Consider the following 19,079-nt stretch of genomic DNA (forward strand, 5'->3'; position numbering starts at 1 on the left):
TTGTCATTGCTGATGGAGCTGCTGGTCTGCATTGCTGCTTTCTCTAGTAGTGTGGCCACTGTTTCCTTTGGCTAGTGGGATGTCGAATGATGTGTTTAATGCTATGACGTTTAGGAGACCATAATCTCGTCATCGCCGATTTTTATTTTCTTTAGGGCATTGAGGAATTCTTAGGTTGAGTGAATGGAATGGAGTGATCCATCGACAAGGCGTTTCAGTCTCTGTTGTAGGTCCTCGGCCAGATTGTGTGAAGGTGTGCCCGGTAGGGAGACAATGCGTCTGAGGGGGATGTCTGGTTTGTGTATTTTAGGGAATATGTAGAAGCGGTGGGGGAAGAGGTGTTTGTGCCTTCTGGTTTCATTCACATGTAGTCCATCTTGTTTATCTGTCCTGCATCCTTTCGTCTCTTCAGAGTCTGGGTGATCCTATTTCCTAGCTGCAGTGTTGGGTCTATCGCCACCTGTTGGTAAGGGAATTCCTAGAGGCATGGTTCTCAACCCATAATGCAAATTAACACACATAGAATTGGACCCCATATACAAACCCATACAGAACAAAACTGGAAATGACACAATTCACCATAACAGACCAGACAGTATAAATTCCAGACGGAGTAGAACAACATTGCTTCATCAGAGGCCTCACTGATGATGTTACCTAGCATGGTGACAAAATGTCTGAACAAAAACAAGCCAGCTTGGCGAGCAAGTCAATAACCTCACCCACGACCCAAGCTACAAATCTTTTCAAAAACCTTCCAGCGTACACCTTTATGCATTTTAAGATGTTCAGCACCTCCTCTTCTGTAATATGGACATTTTTCAAGTTATTGCTACTTATTTCCCCACGATCTCCATGTTCCAGATCCTTCTCCACAGTAAACAATGATGCAAAATGCTAGTTTAATATCTCACCCATCTCCTGGGTTCCACACATAGACAGCCTTGCTGATCTTTAAGGGGCTTTTTTTTTCCCCCCAGGTACTCTTTTGTCCTTAATGTATTTATAGAATCCCTTTGGATTCTCCTTAACTGTATTTGCCAGAACTATTTCATGTCCCCCTTTTTATCCTCCTGATTTCCCTCTTAAGTATACTCCTACTGCCTTTATACTCTTCTGGGAATTCACTTGATCCCTGCTGTCTATACCTGATATATATTTCCTTCCTTTTCTTGTCCAAAACCTCAATTTCTCTAGTCATCCAGCACTCCCCACACCTACCAGCCTTGCCCTTCACCCTAATGGGACCATACTATCTCTGGACTCTTGTTATCTCATTTGTGAAGGCTTCCCATTTTCCAGCCATTCCTTTACCTGCGAACATCTGCCCCCAATCAACTTTTGATAGTTCTTGCCGAATACCTTCAAAATTGACCTTCCTCCAAATTAGCACTTTAATTTTTAGATCCGGTCTATCCTTTACCACCACTATTTTAAAACTAGTAGAATTATGGTCACTGGCTCCAAAATATGCTCCCCCATTGACACCTCAGGCACCTGCCCTGCCTTATTTCCCATGAGTAGGTCAAGTTTTGCACCTTCTCTAGTAGGTACATCCGCTTACTGAATAAGAAACTTGTGTAGCTTGAGATTTTTTTTAAAAAAGAAATTTCGAACAATAGAAGCACCCTGAGTGGGTGTGATCATGCTCCCACCCACAGTACCAGGACTTTTAGCTTTCAGTGGCAGTTGCTGTTCAGGTCTTGAAGTGGAAGCTATTTTTCCCTCTCTCAATCACAGCCAAAAGCAGGGTGTTCTCTTCCTGGGCTGCTGGATTGCACGAGACAAATCTGTTTGCTAAATTTGCCTTTTTGCCAAAGAGGTGTGTTTATGGGATGTTACTATATTGGAATAGTTAATTAGCAATTGTTAGTGTACCCAGTATTCTGTTAAGTTTTCCAATAGAGTCAAGTTATCCTGAATTCCTCTTTCTTTTGGTATATTTTAATTACAGTGTTTGAATAAATTGTGTTTTGCTTAATGTCAAGTAGTTCAACAAGCCGAATTATATCTGGAACACCACACCTAACGTTTTACCTTTAAAGTAAGAAAAGGTTAGGGTCTAGGCTATCTTCTTAGTATATTTTGAGGGGGTCTGGTCTGGTCCATAACACTACCCTAGCTTGGAGCCTCTGATCAGTATCCCAGGTCATAAAGGAGACAGATTCACAAGAGCTGCTGTTCTATATCCTCAGTGACTGGGAAAGACTTGAAACATAATTCCATTGGACAGAAGGAACTCTCACGATTATTACAAAGCAAAAAGGCAGGATGAGTAAGCTGCACAGATATGACCCTAACCTGAGCTGCTCATCCCAAATCCCTTAAGACCCAAGATGCCTACTTCTGCTCCTGCATAGTATAAACCATCTCCACACTTCAGTTCAATTGGTTACATGGCCAGAGTGTGATGCAGAATGACTTTGACCGTGGAAATTGAAGGCCGCATAGCTCCTTGTCCCTAGCTTAATGTGCAGAGCCCCTCAAGTTATGTAATCAACTCACACTCTCTCTGTTGAACAGGGGTAGACGCGATCACTTGTGAACTATGCAGTTACCACACAACTCAGCCCATTTGCTGGGGAAACTGGCCCATGGTTGTGTTATGTCCAGGTACAACTTATTTGAGACTATTCTGGTCAGACCCGCAATCTCCATAAATCTGAGCACTTAGAAAACTGGACTGCCCAAATCCTAACTCATCCCAAATCAGAAGTCCCATTCTTCAATTACCCTTCCAGGAAAGAAATCTAGGTGTGCAAGGGACTTGAACATGACTGATCCTCAACTGGCTCACTTCAGAGGGTAGTTATCAGCCCGATCTTCGGGCAACCAGGGAGATGGAAAACAGAAATCCACCTTGCCAGAAACCCCTCCACTGCACGAAAGAGGGTAATAATAATTATAATTTCTAAAAACTCCACCCATCGAGGAGTCATCACCCAGGGACCAATAACATTTAGTAGATCAAATGTGCACTGTATAACAACCAATGAGACGATTACGGTATATACGTTACTTTTATCAGCCCAACGAGATGACAGACAATGCATTCCAAGGCAGAGGCATCATACACGTTTTAAATTACCTTGTCCAGATGGGAGCAGCAGTACTTCCACTGAAAGTACTCCTCTCCAGATCCCTTCTGCTTTTAAAAAGCACTGATGAATAAGGAGGCAGCAATGTGGCACATTGTGTTAGAGCTCTGACATACGACCACAAGTAATAGCAAATGTCTCAAGCCATGATCCCAATCCCACACACGATGATTTCCTGGACTCGCTTGAGCTGCTGTGGAAAGATGCTGGGCGCAGATTGAGGGAAGGAACACAAACAAAGCCCAGGACAGGATTTAATTTTGATTTTTAAAAATATATATATATATCTGTATAATAAATGCTTTTAGTATCCAAGTTTAAATACTGCTTTTCTCCAATCATGATCAGACTGACACCTGTACAAGAGTTTCTGAAAGAAGCAATGAATCCATTTTTGTTTTAGTCAATGAGATGAGAGTTGCCTATTCTTACCTCTTATACTGAGCAAGACTTGTGTCTCAGTGCTTTGGGAACGGGTGGCAACGGAGAGTTTGTAGATACCAGAGTCAGAGAGAGTCACATTCCTCAATCTCAGAGACACGTTCCCTTTCGGAATCTCATTGTCAAAGACCTCGACTCTGTCACGGTAGCTGGGCTCCTGCTCCTCCAGACTGCTGTGCCTCATTGTGTAATTGTAGATAATCCCTGCAGCATCCTCCTTCTTCCAAACGAAAGCCACGCTGCCAGCCTTGTTTCTGGAATAAAACCGGCACTGGATGATGTCATCTTCTCCAGCCTTGGCCGTGATTTGCTCCTCTTTGCACTTCACTTTAACATGACCTGTAGATTGAGACATTCAAGAGGGATGATTAGTCTTTATTCATTCACGGGATGAGGGCGTCACTGACCAGGCAGCATTTATTGCCCATCCCTAATTGCCCAGAGGTCAGTTCAGAGTCAACCACATTGCTGTGGGTCCGGTGTCACATGTGGGCCAGACCAGGTAAGGTTGACAGTTTCCTTCCCTAAAGGGCATTAGTGAACCAGATGGGTTTTTCCGACAATTGACAATGGATTCATGCTCATCATTAGAATCTTAATTCCAGATATTTAGTGAATTCAAATTCCACCATCTGCCGTGGCAGGATTCGAACCCGGGTCCCCAGAATGTTATCTGGGTCTCTGGATTAACAGTCCAGCGATAATACCACTAGGCCATTGTCTCCCCTCATCACTGTGGGCAACGCACCAGCTGTAACTTCAACTCCTGATACCTTACAGTATGCTCATGACCCTCAGCAAGTGGCCATTCAGTCCCTTGGGACTGGCCCACCATTCTCTCCAATCATAGCAAATTTGCACCTCAAGCACACAAACAAGGTGCGTGAGTAGGCCATTCGGCCACTCAAGCTTACTCCATCGTTAACAAAATGACACTCTGTGCGAGAGCAGGACGCTACACCTCAGGCAGAAGGTATTCCAAGGTTAGCGATACAACAGTTTTTTTTTAAATTTACTTGTGTGATGCGAGCTACTCTGGCTGGGCCAGCAGTTTTTTGTGGCCCCGAGTTGCCCCCTGAGAAGGTGGTGGTGGTGAGCTGCCTTCTTTAACTGCTGCAGTCCACTTGCTGTAGGTCGACCCACAATGCCCTGGTACACAAAATGAAACAGCCAGAATGTCACTGCAGGTGGAAGGGTCCAATTTGGCCAGCATGGGCCCCGAGTGAAGAGAGATAATTAGCAACTCAAAAGAAAAACAAGTGTCAATGGATATGTTTCGTTCTCAAGATTGGGTTCAAGCAACATTACTTTGTATCGAAACGTAGAAAAACTGATCCACTGAGACTTTTAAAGTTAGGCAGGGACTTTGGGCTTGATCAGATCAAGAAACCTGACACTATCCAGGACAAAGCAACTCACTTAATTAGTGCCAACACAAACATCCACTCCCTTCACCACTGACGTGGCGTTGCAGCAGTTAGCACAATCAGAAGATGGGCTGCAAAAGTTCAAAGATCCTCACAGAGCACCTTCCAATCCATGACCACCTTAACCTAGAAGGACAAGGGCAGCAGATACATGGTAACACCAACTCCTGCAAGTTCCCCTTGAAACAAATATATAAAACAAAAAAAAAGTGTGGCTAAGGTCAACATTGGTCCTTCAGAGGACGAGAAGGGAGATTTAATAACAGGAAATAAGGAAATAGCTGAGGCGTTGAACAGGCATTGTGTGTTGGACTTCACAGTGGAGGACACAAATAACATGCCAGTAATTGATGACAAGGAGACTAAGGTAGGTGGGGACACAATCATTATCGTGAAAGAGGGAGTGTTGGGCAAGCTAATGGAGCTAAAAGTAGACAAGTCTCCTGGCCCTGATAGAATGCATCCCAGGGTACTAAAAGAGATAGTCGGAGAAATAGCAAATGTGCTCGCGGTAATTTTCCAAAATTCGCTGGACTCTGGGCAGCTCCAGCAGATTGGAAAACAGCAAATGTGACACCACTGTTTAAAAAAGGAGGCAGACAAAAGATGGGGAATTATAAGCCGGTTAGCTTAACCTCTGTGGTGGAGACAACGCTTGAAACTATCATCAAGGAAGAAATAGCAAGACATCGAAGTAGAAATTGTCCCATTGTGTAGACACAGCATGGGTTCATGAAAGGCAGTTCATGCTTAACTCACTTACTGGAATTCTATGAAGACATTATGAGCAGTGGACAACAGGGACCCAGTAGATGTAGTGTAACTGAAATTCCAAAAGCATTCAACAAGATGCTGCTCAGAGGCTGCTGCATAAGATAAAGGTGTTACGGGCAATGTATTAGCATGGATAAAGAACTGGTTAACTAACAGAAAGTCAAGAGTGTGGATAAATGAGTCCTTTTCTGGTTGGCGATCAGTGGCTAGTAGTGTGCTGCAGGGATCAGTGTCGGGACCGTAATTGTTTACAATTTACATAGATGATTTGGAGTTGGGAATCATTTGTAGCGTGTCAAAGTTGGCAGAGGGATATAGATAGTTTAAGTGAGTAGGTAAAGGTTTGGCAAATGGAGTACAATGTTGATAAATGTGAAGTCATCCAATTTGGCAGGAATAAGAGTGAAAAGGACTATTGTTTGACAAGTAAAAAATTACAGTATACTGCTGTACAGAGGGACCTGTGTGTCCTTATGCTTGAATTGCAGAAAATTGGTTTGCAGGTACACCAGGTAATTAAGAAGGCAAATGGAATTTTGTCCATCATTGCTAGAGATTGGTTTTAAACGCAGGGAGATTATGCTGCAGCTGTATAGGGTGCTGGTGAGGCCAAACCCGGAGTAATGCATGCAGTTTTGGTCTCCTTACTGAAGGGAGGATGTACTGGTACTGGAGGAGGTGCAGAGTAGATTCACTAGGTTGATTCCAGAGTTGAGAGGGCTGGCTTATGAGGAGAGATTGAGTAGACTGCGATTATATTCTTTGGAATTTAGAAGAATGAGCGGGGTGGGTCTTATACAAACATGTAAAATTATGAAGGGAAGAGGTGAGATTGAAGCAGGGAGGTTGTTTCCACTGGCAGGTGAAACTAGAACAAAAAAATAAGAGAGGGCATAGCTTCAAATTTAGGTAAGGCAGATTTAGGACTGAATTGAGGCAGAACTTCTTCACTCAGTGTTGTGAATCTGTGGAATTCCCTGCACAGATGTAATAGTTGAGGCTTCCTCACTGAATGATTTTAAAGCTTAGATAGGTAATTTTTTGAATAGTAAAGGAATTAAGGATTATGCCGAGAGGGTGTGTAAGCGGAACTGAGGCCATGAAAAGATCAGCCATGACCTTACTGAATGGCAGAGTGGACTTGAAGGTCCAGATGGCCTACTTCTCCTCCTGGTTCTTATGTTCTTATGAAGCCACTCATCATCCTGACTTGGAAGGATATCACTGTTCCTTCACAGATGCTGAGGCCTGGAACTTCCTCCCTCAGGGTCAACCCGTAGCAAACAGACTGCAGTCATTCCAGAAGGCAGCACACACCACCTTCTCAAGGGCAACTACGGATGGGCAATAAATGCTGGGCCCAGCCAGTGACACCCACATTCTAGGAGTAAATAAAAACTGTTCCATGGATAACCTTGGAGCCCCGTGCCTGAAGTGTAGAGTCCTCTTGCAAATAGTGGGAGACCATCAGGAACGATGTTCACCACCCCCAACACTGACCATCAGCCCTCACCTCTTACAGATGACCGCACCTCAAACCCCCACACTTAATCCTCCGAAAACCAACTGTATTCCAGTCCGTACAAGGAACCTTGGCTACCTGTCGTTCCGAGTGGTTCGGAATATCAGCAGGTGAGCTGTCGTGTTCTAAGTTGTTCAATAGGCAATGATCCAGGTAGCTGTGTCAGCGCACATTTTGCAGGAGGTCAGTTTGCTATGGCTGCTTTACGATGCAGAGTGAAACCAACAGGATGGGTTGAACTCCAGCAGCAGCTGAAGTTGCCATGAAGGTCCTGCCTTCCCAAGGCACAGTGACCCTCAGTTTAAACTCACCATCAGTCATCTCTCGAGCAGTCCTGTATGACTGTGGTGACTTTACCTTTACATATTCTTCCATCAAGCAGCACAAGGCTCTGAGACACACAGTGCTGTGGACACTGAAGTGTGACCACCTCTAGATGGCATTCAAAGACAAGATCCTCTTTCTCAGTTTGGTTCACACGACGATTCTCCCGAACGTCCACCAAATTCCCAAACTGAAAATCTGAGCAGGTCAGGGGAGCCTCAGCACAAATGGTGATATTTAAACCAGCCAAGACTTTGGTCACCTTCCCTATGAACCCTTACATGACAATGTCAATTTTTTGATTACCATCATATGGAATGTCCAAGAGTGTTGCACTACAATTAAAGTTGCTATGTAAATGCAAATCGTTATTGCTGCATGACACTTCCTCTCTCATCTTTCAAGCTAAGGTTTGGAACAAAAGAATCTGACTCATCCAGCAGTGACACTGGTTAAAAGGGGAATTCTAAGAGCATTCAAACTTGGAGCCAAGCATCATGGTATCAAGCAAAGCAGCTGATTAGGAAATCACTGGTTATCTTGTTTGCAAAATATAGCATTTTATCCACACAAGGTCATTCTACTCATTGGGTCAGTGCCAATTCCCAAACAACCATGTACTTCTGCTGCTGTTCCTCCCCACATCCTTCACAGCTTCTATTAAACCAAATGTCAGCATCTAATTCACTTTTTACAAGTTATTTATGAGTTCTGGTTGCTTGGGTTTTGCTACCATCAGCTGTAGGTCAAAAAAAAAGAGACAAAGCACGCGCACACAATATGCAGGAACTGTTCAGAAATGAAATAAAATCAATAAACCATGATACATGCCTCTTTCCTGGAATAAAATTATTCATACTATTCTCAATTATTAGATGCAGCCCATTCCTCAGCTATTCGCAGGCCTATTGTGGTGGGGAGAGTGAACAAAGAATGGAAAATGGAACAGTTGATTTCCCAGCACTGACACACAGACAGATGGACTCTATTAAAAATCACAGGGTTCACCAATGTGCTTCAGGCTGCTCAAATAGCTCAATCTTCAACCAGAGAGACAAGCCAATGCCAAGATCAACAGACAGCCTTAGGAAAAGACAAAGGGAAAAGAGAAACAAAACAAGCTAGGCAGCCTGTACTGGCTATTTGTCATGTGAATTATATCACATACTACAGAATAAAATTGCAATCCTATCCCTTATCCAACGTTACTTGTAACTTGTGCATCCCTGACAGACAGTGTTCATTCTTGGTACCATAAAGAACAGTGTTGATACTTCTTGATACCATGAAGGTATCTTATCCATGCGCTATTGGTGCCATGATGATCCCTAGACCAGCGAGTCGTTTAGCTGCACGATTGCTACAACAAGCAGGGTAGCAGGGTAGCCCTGTTTGAGACAGGGCTGGACAGGTGCCAGTCATGAAGCAGTAGGACTCACGTCCAAGTCACAAATTCAGGGGCTCAGGTGTAATTGCAGAGGCTCGAGCAGAAAGTCCAGGCTGGCACTCCCACGGGGTTAGTGAGGGACTGCAACACTGTCAGAGATACCAAACTTTAAGACAGGAAGTCAAATCCAGCTCTATGTGCTTGCTCGGGAAGAGCAAGGGAGCCCCTTGCAGTGTGACCGGACCAATATTTACCCTCATGCAACATCACCCAAAGCAGACCATCTGATCATGATAGCATGACTGCTTGTATGCAACTGCTGTGAGAAAATTAACTACCTGCATTTCCTTTCGATTAGAAAGCACTTCACACTGGCTGTGAAACACTGTGAGATATCCCGAGATTAAAAAAAAATTTATGGGGAGGTGAATGTCGCTGATTAGGGCAGCAGTTACTTCCCGAGTGCAACCAGCAAGAGTGTGCAATTTCTAGTACATTCTTGTACATCCTTAAAACCTAGATCTGTGGATAAAGGAAGGGCAGACATTTAATGGTTGTGTTTTATTTCTTTCAGGCCTAAGGAAAGTTTAAACAATCTCTCCGAGTGCTGTGGCTACTTAATCTAGTTAAGCTAATTAAATAAACTGGTTCTTACAGGCCTTATACTGGGAAGCTAGGGAAGAAATTGCAGAGTCCCTAGCAGAAATATTTATAACATCTACAGCTATGGGCGAGGTGTCGGAAAACTGGAGGGGGGCTAATGTTGTGCCATTATTTAAGAAAGGTTACAAGGAAAAGCCAGGGAACTACAGACCAGCGAGCCTTAACTCAGTGGCGGATAAGTTGTTGGAGGGAATTCCGAGAGTTAGGATCTACATGCATTTGGAAACGCCAGGACTGATTAGGGATAGTCAGCATGGCTTTGTTAATGGGAAATCGTGTCTCACAAATTTGATTGAGTTTTGAAGAGGTGACCAAGAACATAGATGAAGGCAGAGCAGTAAACATTGTCTCTATGGACTTTAGCAAGGCCTTCAACAAGGTTCCACACGATACACTAGTTACTAAGGTCAGATCACATGAAATCCAGGGAGAGCTAGCTAACTGGATACAACATTGGCTTGATGGCAGGAGACAGAGGGTGGTGATAGACTGGAGGTCTGTGAACAGTGGTGTGCCGAAAGATTGATGCTGGGTCCTCTGTTGTTCGTCATTTTATATAAACAATCTGGATGAGAATATAGAAGGCATAGTTAGTAAGTTTGTTGATGACACAAAAATTGGCAGTATAGTGGACAGTGAAGGTGGTTATCTAAGACTATAACAGGATCTTGTTCAGCTGGGCCAATGGGCCAAGGAATGGCAGACAGAGTTTAATTTAGATAAATGAGAGGTGCTGTATTTTACTAAAACAAACCCAAGGCAAGAGTTAATAAAAACTGAAAGAACTGCAGATGCTGTAAATCAGGAACAAAAACAGAAGTTGCTGCAAAAGCTCAGAAGGTATAGCAGCATCTAAAAAAAAAAAATCAGAGTTAGCATTTCAGGTCTGGTGACCTTTCCTCAGAACTGTTCCAGTTCCGAGGGTTCCGAGAATGGATCACTGGACCTCAAACGTTAACTCTGATCTTTTCTTCACAGATGCTGCTAGACCTTCTGAGCTTTTCCAGGAACTTCTATTTTTGTTCAAGGCACGATTTACACAGTTAACAGTAGGGCCCTAGGGAGTGTTGTCGAACGGACAGATCTAGGTGTGCAGATACATAGTTCCTTGAAAGTGGCATTACAGGTAAACAGGGTGGTGAAGAAGGTATTTGGCATGCTTGCCTTCATCTGTCAAAGCACCGAGTACAGGAGCTGGGACTTGTTACGGGTGTATAAGACATTGGTAAGGCCACATTTAGAATACTGTGTACAGTTCCAGTCACCCTGCGAAAGATGTTATTAAACCAGAAAGGACGCAAAGATGATTTATAAGTATACTACCAAGACAGGAGGGTTTAACGTATAAGGAGAGGGTGGCGAGACTTTTTTCCCCTGAAGTGTAGGAGGCTGAGGAGTGAGCTTATAGAGGTTTATAAAATCGTGAGGTGCATAATAAGGGGAATAGCCATGGTCTTTTTCCAAGGATAGGGGAGTCAGAAACTGGATGGCATAAGTTCAAGGTGAGAGGGGAAAGATTTAAAAGGGACCCGAGAGACAACTTTTTCCCCGCCAGAGGGTGGTACATACATGAAATGAACTGTCAGAGGAAGTGGTGGAGGCTGGTACAATTACAACATTTAAAAGGCATTTAGACAGGTACATCTATAGGAAAGGTTGAGAGAGATATGGGCCAAATGCAGGCAGATCAGATTAGTTCAGTTTAGGAAACCTGGTCAGCATGGATGACTTGGGCTGAAGGGACCGTTTCCGTGCCATATGACTCTACACTTAATTGACCTATTTGGCAGTGAAGAGTTATCCTCATTGCTAAACCTCTGATGTAAGGTGTAGGCTAGCCAGCAGATTACCTTCCCTGAGCCTGTGGCATATATTTAAGGCAGAGATGGATAGATTCTTGAACAGTCCAGGAATCAAAGGTTAAGAGAAAAATGCAGGAATACGGTGCTGTGGAATATCAGGTCAGCAGTATGCTACTGAATGGCAGAGCAGGCTCAATGGCCTACTCCTGGTCCTATTTCTTATGGTCTTAACACTCCATCTCTGCCTCCTGGATTGTGAAAGATGCAACATAAAAAGAAGTTCCAACCTATATTTTTCTATTTTTTCTCCAAGAGGTGCTCCATTCCTGACAGCATGGTAGGACACACCAGCAGACACATGGTCACTCATTTCCCATGTGGAAAATCTACCCTCCAGCACACGACAACCCATACTCAAATGAAAATCACTGACGGTAATGCAGTTAACTTTAAATGGTGCTCTTTACAGATTGCACTCAGCGGGTATCGGGGAGAGATTAAGTTACATCTGTGCTTAGCAGGTCACAATTACTCTTGATCTTAACGATGTTATTTTGCATCGAAACAAAATTTGAATGCAGTGCTCAGAATAAATTTCTATTTACACCGCTGTATAATTTGCAGTCAGCAATCTCTCTTTAAGCACATTGATCTAATCTTCAGTGACTATTTCTGAACACCTCACAATCTACTATTACAGTTACTCAATATGCACTTCCCACCTGTGACTGCAAGGGGAAACACTGCAAACAAAAACCATAAAATTATTGACATTGCCGTTGAAGAGAATCAAGAGTCTCAAACCGGTATTTTAAAACTTGTAAAAAAGGTGGCAATGTGAGGGTGAGAACTAAATTGTCCACAATAAGGCTGGTGGCAGAGTACTCCAGAACCAAAGGCCAATATTCTAGGGTCATGGGTTCAAACCCACCTGTTGCGACAGGATAAATTCGAATGCAATAGAAACATTTGCAATTAAAAGCTGGTCGAGAGCCGATCATGTAACCACTGTTGATTGCCATGAAAACTCATCTGGTTCACTGATGTCCTTTCGGGAAGGAAATCTGCTTTACTTGGCTTGGTACCAACCACCAAAGGCTCCACTTGTGTGCCTTTAAATAACTCCGGTCAACAAACAAGGTCAAGAGTCAGTACGGAGAGAAAATAAACAGCTTACACAAATCCAAGGACATGGAGATCCAGTGAACTGGGAGAGATAGGGTTACAGTTCGAGAGTTAAAAAGAAAACTACTGAACATAAAAATCACAATAAAAAAGTACAAATAGCTGAATAAAGACTTGCGAAAGAGTACGAGAAATGGTAAATTATGCACTCAAAAAAGAAAGAGATACCGACAAGATCAGAATGATCTCTGACAGAGGACACAAAAGAAATGGCAGTCTTGTTAAAAGAGCTATTTATACCTAGGGAACGTTAAATAAACTTGCTTAAATAATACAAAGTGAAACAGAGGAACTATCGACACTTGTTGCATGTTAACTAGGGAGAAGTGGGACTATCAAATTTACTCATGCACAGGAACAGCATGGGCATTACAGGCTGAATGGCTTCCTCGAGGGCTGCAACCATTATACGTAATTCCTTCGGAATTTCTGGAACCAGATTTTCCCACACCCCAGGACATTTTAAAAATTGGTGGTGACTTTCCAGATGCAATATAGTCTTGAAAAATTGCCAAAACTCATTAAATTTAGGAATCATGCATAGCATTGGAAAATTGCACGTGTACGTCCACAGAAAACAGTGGCACCATAGTCAGGCCACTCCCTGGAAGTTGCAGGAATAATGAACAAGGCGAATGTTCATCAACCTTGGAAAATGTGCAAACAGATTTAACAAAGGCACACAATAAAGCTTGAGTAAGGTTAGGAAAACAGAATAAATGCTCAGGATTGGTCACAGCAGCAAGTTCAAAAATAAGCTCAGAATCAGAGAGGGACAACAGCACATTTTTGGTAGGCACTTGATGTATCCCATATCACAGAAGATGATCACTTGAGACGTTGCCACTGGAGAAGGTAGTAGTGGGCTGATTTCTTGCAAGGCAGCAGTCCATTTGATGTAGAAAGAACCACAATGTCAATCAGAAGGGAATTCCAGGATTTTGACCCAGCAACCCTGAAGGAAGTGATATATTTCCAAGTCAGGATGGTGAATGGCTAAGAGATAACTTACTGGTGGTGAAGTTCCTTGTCCTTCCAGATGGAAGTGGTTGCAGGTTTGGAAGGTGCTGTCTGAGGATCTTTGGTGAATTTCTGCAGTGCATCTTGTAGATAGTACAGTGCTGCTAAGTGTCGGTGGTGGAGGGAGTGGATGTTTGTGAATGTGATACCAGTCAAGTGGGCTGCTGGATAGTGTCATGTTTGAGTACTGTTGGGCTTGCACTCATTTAGGCAAATGGGAAGTATTCCATCATGCTCCAGACCTTTCCCTTGTAGATGGGCAGCTTTTGAAGAGTCAGGATGTGATATACTTGCTGCAGGATCACTAGCCCCTAACCTGCTCTTATAGCCACAGGATTTATATGCTGAGTCTAGTTCAGTTTCTGGTCAATGATAACTCCCAGGACGTTGATCGTGGGGCACAGAGTAATATTAATTCTGTTGAATGTCAAGGGGTAATGGTTGGATTCTCTCTTTTTGGAGATAGTGTTTCATGCCACATAACTGCTGGCAATGTTACGTGCCAATTGTCAACCCAAGCCTGGATACTGTCCAAGTCTTGCTGCATTTGGACATGGACTGCTACAGTAACTGAAGAGTTGTGAATGGTGATCACCTAATGACGGAGGAAAGATTGCTAATGAAGTAGCTGAAGATGGTTGGGCCTAGGACATTCCCCTCAGGAGCTCCTGCAGAGATATCCTGGAGCGGAGATGTGTCAGGTACAATTCCATCTATTGGAGGGGCTTGCCAAATTCCTATTGATTCCAGTTTTCCTAGGGCTACCTGATGCCACACTCAGTCAAATGTGACCTTGATGTCAAAGGCTGTTGCTCTCACCTCACCTTTGGAGTTCAGCCCTTCTGTCCATTTTGAAACAAGGCAGTAATGAAATTAAAGAGCTGAGTGGCCCTAGTAGAATCCAAACTGGGCTTCACTGAGCAGGCGCTGTTTAATAGCACTGTCAATGAGACCTTCCATCACATTCCTGATGTTTGAGAGAAGACTGATGGGATGGTAATTGGCTGGTTTGGATTTGTCCTGCTTTTTATGTGCAGGACATAACTGGGCAATTTTTCACATTGTCGGGAGATGCCAGTGTTGTAGCTGTACTGGAATAACTTGGCTAGGGGAGCAGCAATTCTGGAGCACAAGTTTTCAGTACTATTGCCGCAATGTTGTCAGGGCCCATAGCATTTGTTGTGTCCAATGTCTTCAACTGTTTCTTGACATCACGTGGAGTGAACTGAATTAGCTGAAAACTTGTGTCCGTAATGCAGGGGACCACTGGACAAGGCCAAGATGGATCATCCACATGGCACTTCCGGTTTGATATTGTTGTGAATGCTTCAGGCCTTACTTTTCGCAGTGGTGTGCTGGGCTCTACCACTGAGGATGGGGATATTTGTGGAGACCTCCACCAGGGAGCTGTTTAATTGTCCACCACCATTCACCACTGGATGTTACAGGACTGCAGAGCCTAGATCTGATCGGTTGGTAGTAGGATCGCTTAGCTCTGTTTATCACTTGCTGCTTTTGCTGTTTGGCGTGCTAGTAGTTCTGTTCAGTGGCTTCACCAGATTGTCACCTGAATTTCAGGTATGCCTAATGCTGCTCCTGGCATGCCCTCCTGCACTCTCCGTTGAACCAGGGTGATCCCCTGGCTTGATGGTAATGGTTGAGTGGGAGATGTGCCGGGCCATGAGGTTACAGATTGCGCTGGAATACAGTTTTGCTGCTTCAGATGGCCCACAGCACCTCATGGATTCCCAGTCTTGAGTTGCTACATCTGTTCAAAGTCTTTCCCATTTAGCATGGTGACAGTGCCACACAACACCATGAAGGTTATTCTCAATGTGAAGGGAGGACTTTATCTCCACAAAGACTGTGTGGTGGTCACTCTTACTAATACTGTCACAGACAGATGCATCTGTAGCTGGCAGATTAGTGTGGATTAGTTAAAGAATGATTTTCCCTCTTGTCAGTTCCCTCACCACTTGCCACTGATTCAATGTAGCTGCTAGGTCCTTTACTGACCCAATCGATCAGTAGTACTGCTGCCAAGCCACTCCGTAATAGAGATTGAAATCCTCCACCCAGAGTACATTTTGTACCCTTGCATAGAAGAGTACCAGTTCATCAGCTGAGGGAGAATGGTATGTGGGTAATCAGCAGGAGGTTTCCTTGCCCATGTTTGACCTGATGCCATGAGACTTCACGAGGTCCACATGTTGAAGACTCGTACAGCAACTTCCTCCCGACTGTATACCACTGTACAGCCACCACAGTCCCTTCCATCCAATTATCCATGGCAACTAGGTATCCCAAATTTAACTAGTCCCACTTGCATACATTTGGTCCATATCTTTCTAAACCTTTCCTATTCATATACCTGTCCAAATGTCCTTTAATTGTTGTAATCGTACCAGTCTCTACCACCTCTTCTGGCAGCTCATTCCATAGACACACCACCTCTGTGTGAAAAGTTGCCCTCAGGCTCCTTTTAAGTCAGTCAGGAGTTCCGTCCAATTTCAGGGCATCTTGCTGTATGTTCGGAGACACCGAGACAGCCCATCCCTCCCATATGCTCAATTTTGGGTTTTATGCTAACATACAAATTTGGAGCAGGCCGTTCGGGCTCCTCGAGGCTGCTCTGCTATTCAGCATGATCAGTCTCGCCGAATAAATGAAACTATTTGTAGACATCTTTCTTTGTACTTTCCACTACACTTAATCTGATCCTATCCAGTCAACCAGTTCAATTTGTGGGAAAACGGTTTACTATCAGTTGCATGGCCCGTAATTACTCCATAATGACCTAAAAATGTCTGTGTCTATCCTGTGGCTATGATGACAAGCTCAACTCAAGAAGGGGAAGAGGCAAGTAACAAAGAAATATAAAAATTATTTTAAGGTTTTGCTAACAAGGTTTCCCACAATCTCCATCTGGGAGAAACAATTCTAGGCTTCCTTTTCAAATTGTAGTTAAATTATTACAAAAGAGGTTTTCATGAATTCTGGGAAATATTTCTGCAGAATTCTTTTTACGTTAACTCATGGATGTGGGCATCGCTGTCTAGACCAGCATTTATTGCCTGCCACTAGCTGCCCCTTGAGAAGGTGGTGGTGAGCTGACTTCTTGAACTGCTGCAGTCCATGTGCTGTAGGTAGATCCACAAGGCCCTTAGAGAGGGAATTCCAGGATTTTAACCCAGTGACACTGAGGGAACAGCAACACTTTTCAAAGTCAGAATGGTCAGCAACTTGGAGAAGAATTTGTAGCTGATATTCTCAAAGTAAGTTATAAGACCATAAGACATAGCAGCAGTAAGTAGGCCATTTGGCCCATCGAGTCTGCTTCGCCATTCAATCATGGGTGATAAATTCCTCAACCCCATTCTCTTGCTTTCTCCCCGTAACCCTTGATAATCAAGAACCTATCTATCTCAGTCTTAAATGTAATCAGAGTTTTATCAGAGTTATACAATTTCTCAATTAATCAGCTCAGAGAACAGGTTAAGACACATTTTTCACTCATTACAACACCTCACGCAATGTAACCTGTTGGCATAAGAAGTTGAAACAATTCAACTAATTTCAGCCATTAATGCAAATTATTTCATTGCAATTGGTATGGTTCACAGGACTGATCCCTCTCCATTACAGGTGGCTACCAGTTTAATAAAATAGGCACAACTTGTGTGAGCAGAAAGGGAAAGCTCTGTTTATGAGGATACGGAACAAAATGTTTGCCTGCGAGTACAGAGAAGTGACTCCACTGAGGAGATGGGTTGTACAGGGAGGCGAATTAACCACACAACATGGGATCCCACAATCAAGAGAAGTCTCCTTTAAAGGACTACCAGTCTGATAATCAACGTACAATGGTCTCGTTCCACAAACTCAGCACCCACACTGTTTTGCCTTGGTGGTTGCTGTCATTTGTTGATGTTAAATCACAATGACCAGTTGGTGGAGGCTGTTGGGATGTTCAACATGATGAGGGGAGTCATTCAGGGTCAATAAAGAGAAACTGTTTCCTCTGGTGGGAGGAGTGCAGAATTGAGTTGGTAGGGGTCAGAACATTAAGATTAGAGCTAGGCCATTCAAGGCTAAGGTCAGAAAACACTTCTTCACACAAAAAAGAAGTGAAAGTCTGGAACTCCTAAACAAAAAAAAAGGCATCAAGGATATGGTTCAATTGAAAGTTTCAGAACAGAGATTGATAGATGCTTCTTGGATGAGACTGCTGAGGGATATAGAGCCAAGGCAGGTAACTGTAGTCAAAACACAAAATTAAACAAAGAAATGCTGATGCTAGGAATCTGAAACAGAAACAGAAATTGCTATTGCAGAAACTAAGCAGCATCTGTCAAAAGGGAAACAGAGTTAACATAGAGTTCAGTGATCCTTCCTCAGAACTATAAAGGTGAAAGCTGCTACCAGACCTGCTGAGTTTCTCCTGTAATTTCTGTTTCTGTTGCAATCAAAACACAGATCAGCCACAATCAGACTCAGTGGTGAACATGCTGCACCAGATGAATGGTCTCTTCCTGTTCCAATTTATGGGGTGTGATCATGCTGTTGTTCCCATATGTTTGCATTGTGAGTCACACTTTGTCCTTCAGGTGGTCTGGCTGACGATAGAAGGCTGGACCATCAGTCCTCATGAATGTGACACAAGCAGTTTGCAAATGTTCCAGTACAGCAATGACCGGTCACATAGCCTGACCAATTAGAGATTCCAAAAGATATTTATTCCCAACCATGCAAACATGTTCTGCAGACCAGCAAGGGCAGAACAGAGTGGGAATTGCATTGTTCTCACCAACATATTAGCTGATTAACCTTCATCACAACATAGGAGTAAGCAGCTGGAAACAAGTCCATATGAAGAGAATCTGGATTGGTTAGCGCTGTATCACTGGATTTTGAAAGAATGAGAGAGGAATCCCAGGGAAACCCCGATAAAATTCAAACAGGACTAGACAGGGTAAATGCAGGAAGAATGTTCCCAATGACAGCGGGTTCTGTGCTGAAAATAGTGCTGAAACATCAAGCACAGAATTGACTTCTAGGTCCTGAAGTCAATGCCGTACATGAAACTTACAGGCCCACGCAGCCGGGATGAAAATTAGAGGGAACACTGCCAGTGAGTTCAGAACCTGGGGTTACAGTCCAAGGATATGGGCAGGCCATTTAGGACTGAGATGAGGTGAGATTCCTTCACCCAGAGTAGAGAGTCAGTGGAATTCTCTGCCACAGGAAGCGGTTGAGGCTAAAACATTAAATGCTTTCAAGGATAATAGGAACTGCAGATGCTGGAGAATCCGAGACAACAAGGTGCAGGGCTGGATGAACACAGCAGGCCAAGCAGCATCATAGGAGCAGAGAGGCTGACGTTTCGGGCCTAGACCCTTCATCAGAAAAGGGGGAGGGGAAGGGGGTTCTGAAATA

The 19,079-nt window shown here is 43.6% G+C and overlaps 1 protein-coding gene across 1 annotated transcript in view; it reads right to left on the reverse strand.

The window, feature by feature from the left end:
* The window catches only part of LOC109918054 (butyrophilin-like protein 1), a 50,326-nt gene that overhangs the window by 14,476 nt on the left and 16,771 nt on the right, over window positions 1–19,079 (reverse strand). The window contains exon 3 of the mRNA XM_020517950.2: window positions 3,531–3,878. Coding sequence (XP_020373539.1) covers window positions 3,531–3,878 — 348 coding nt within the window. The remainder of the gene's footprint in view (window positions 1–3,530; window positions 3,879–19,079) is intronic.

This window comes from Rhincodon typus, chromosome 9 (assembly GCF_021869965.1).
Source record: "Rhincodon typus isolate 14 chromosome 9, sRhiTyp1.1, whole genome shotgun sequence".
In the NCBI taxonomy this organism is placed as follows: domain Eukaryota; kingdom Metazoa; phylum Chordata; class Chondrichthyes; order Orectolobiformes; family Rhincodontidae; genus Rhincodon; species Rhincodon typus.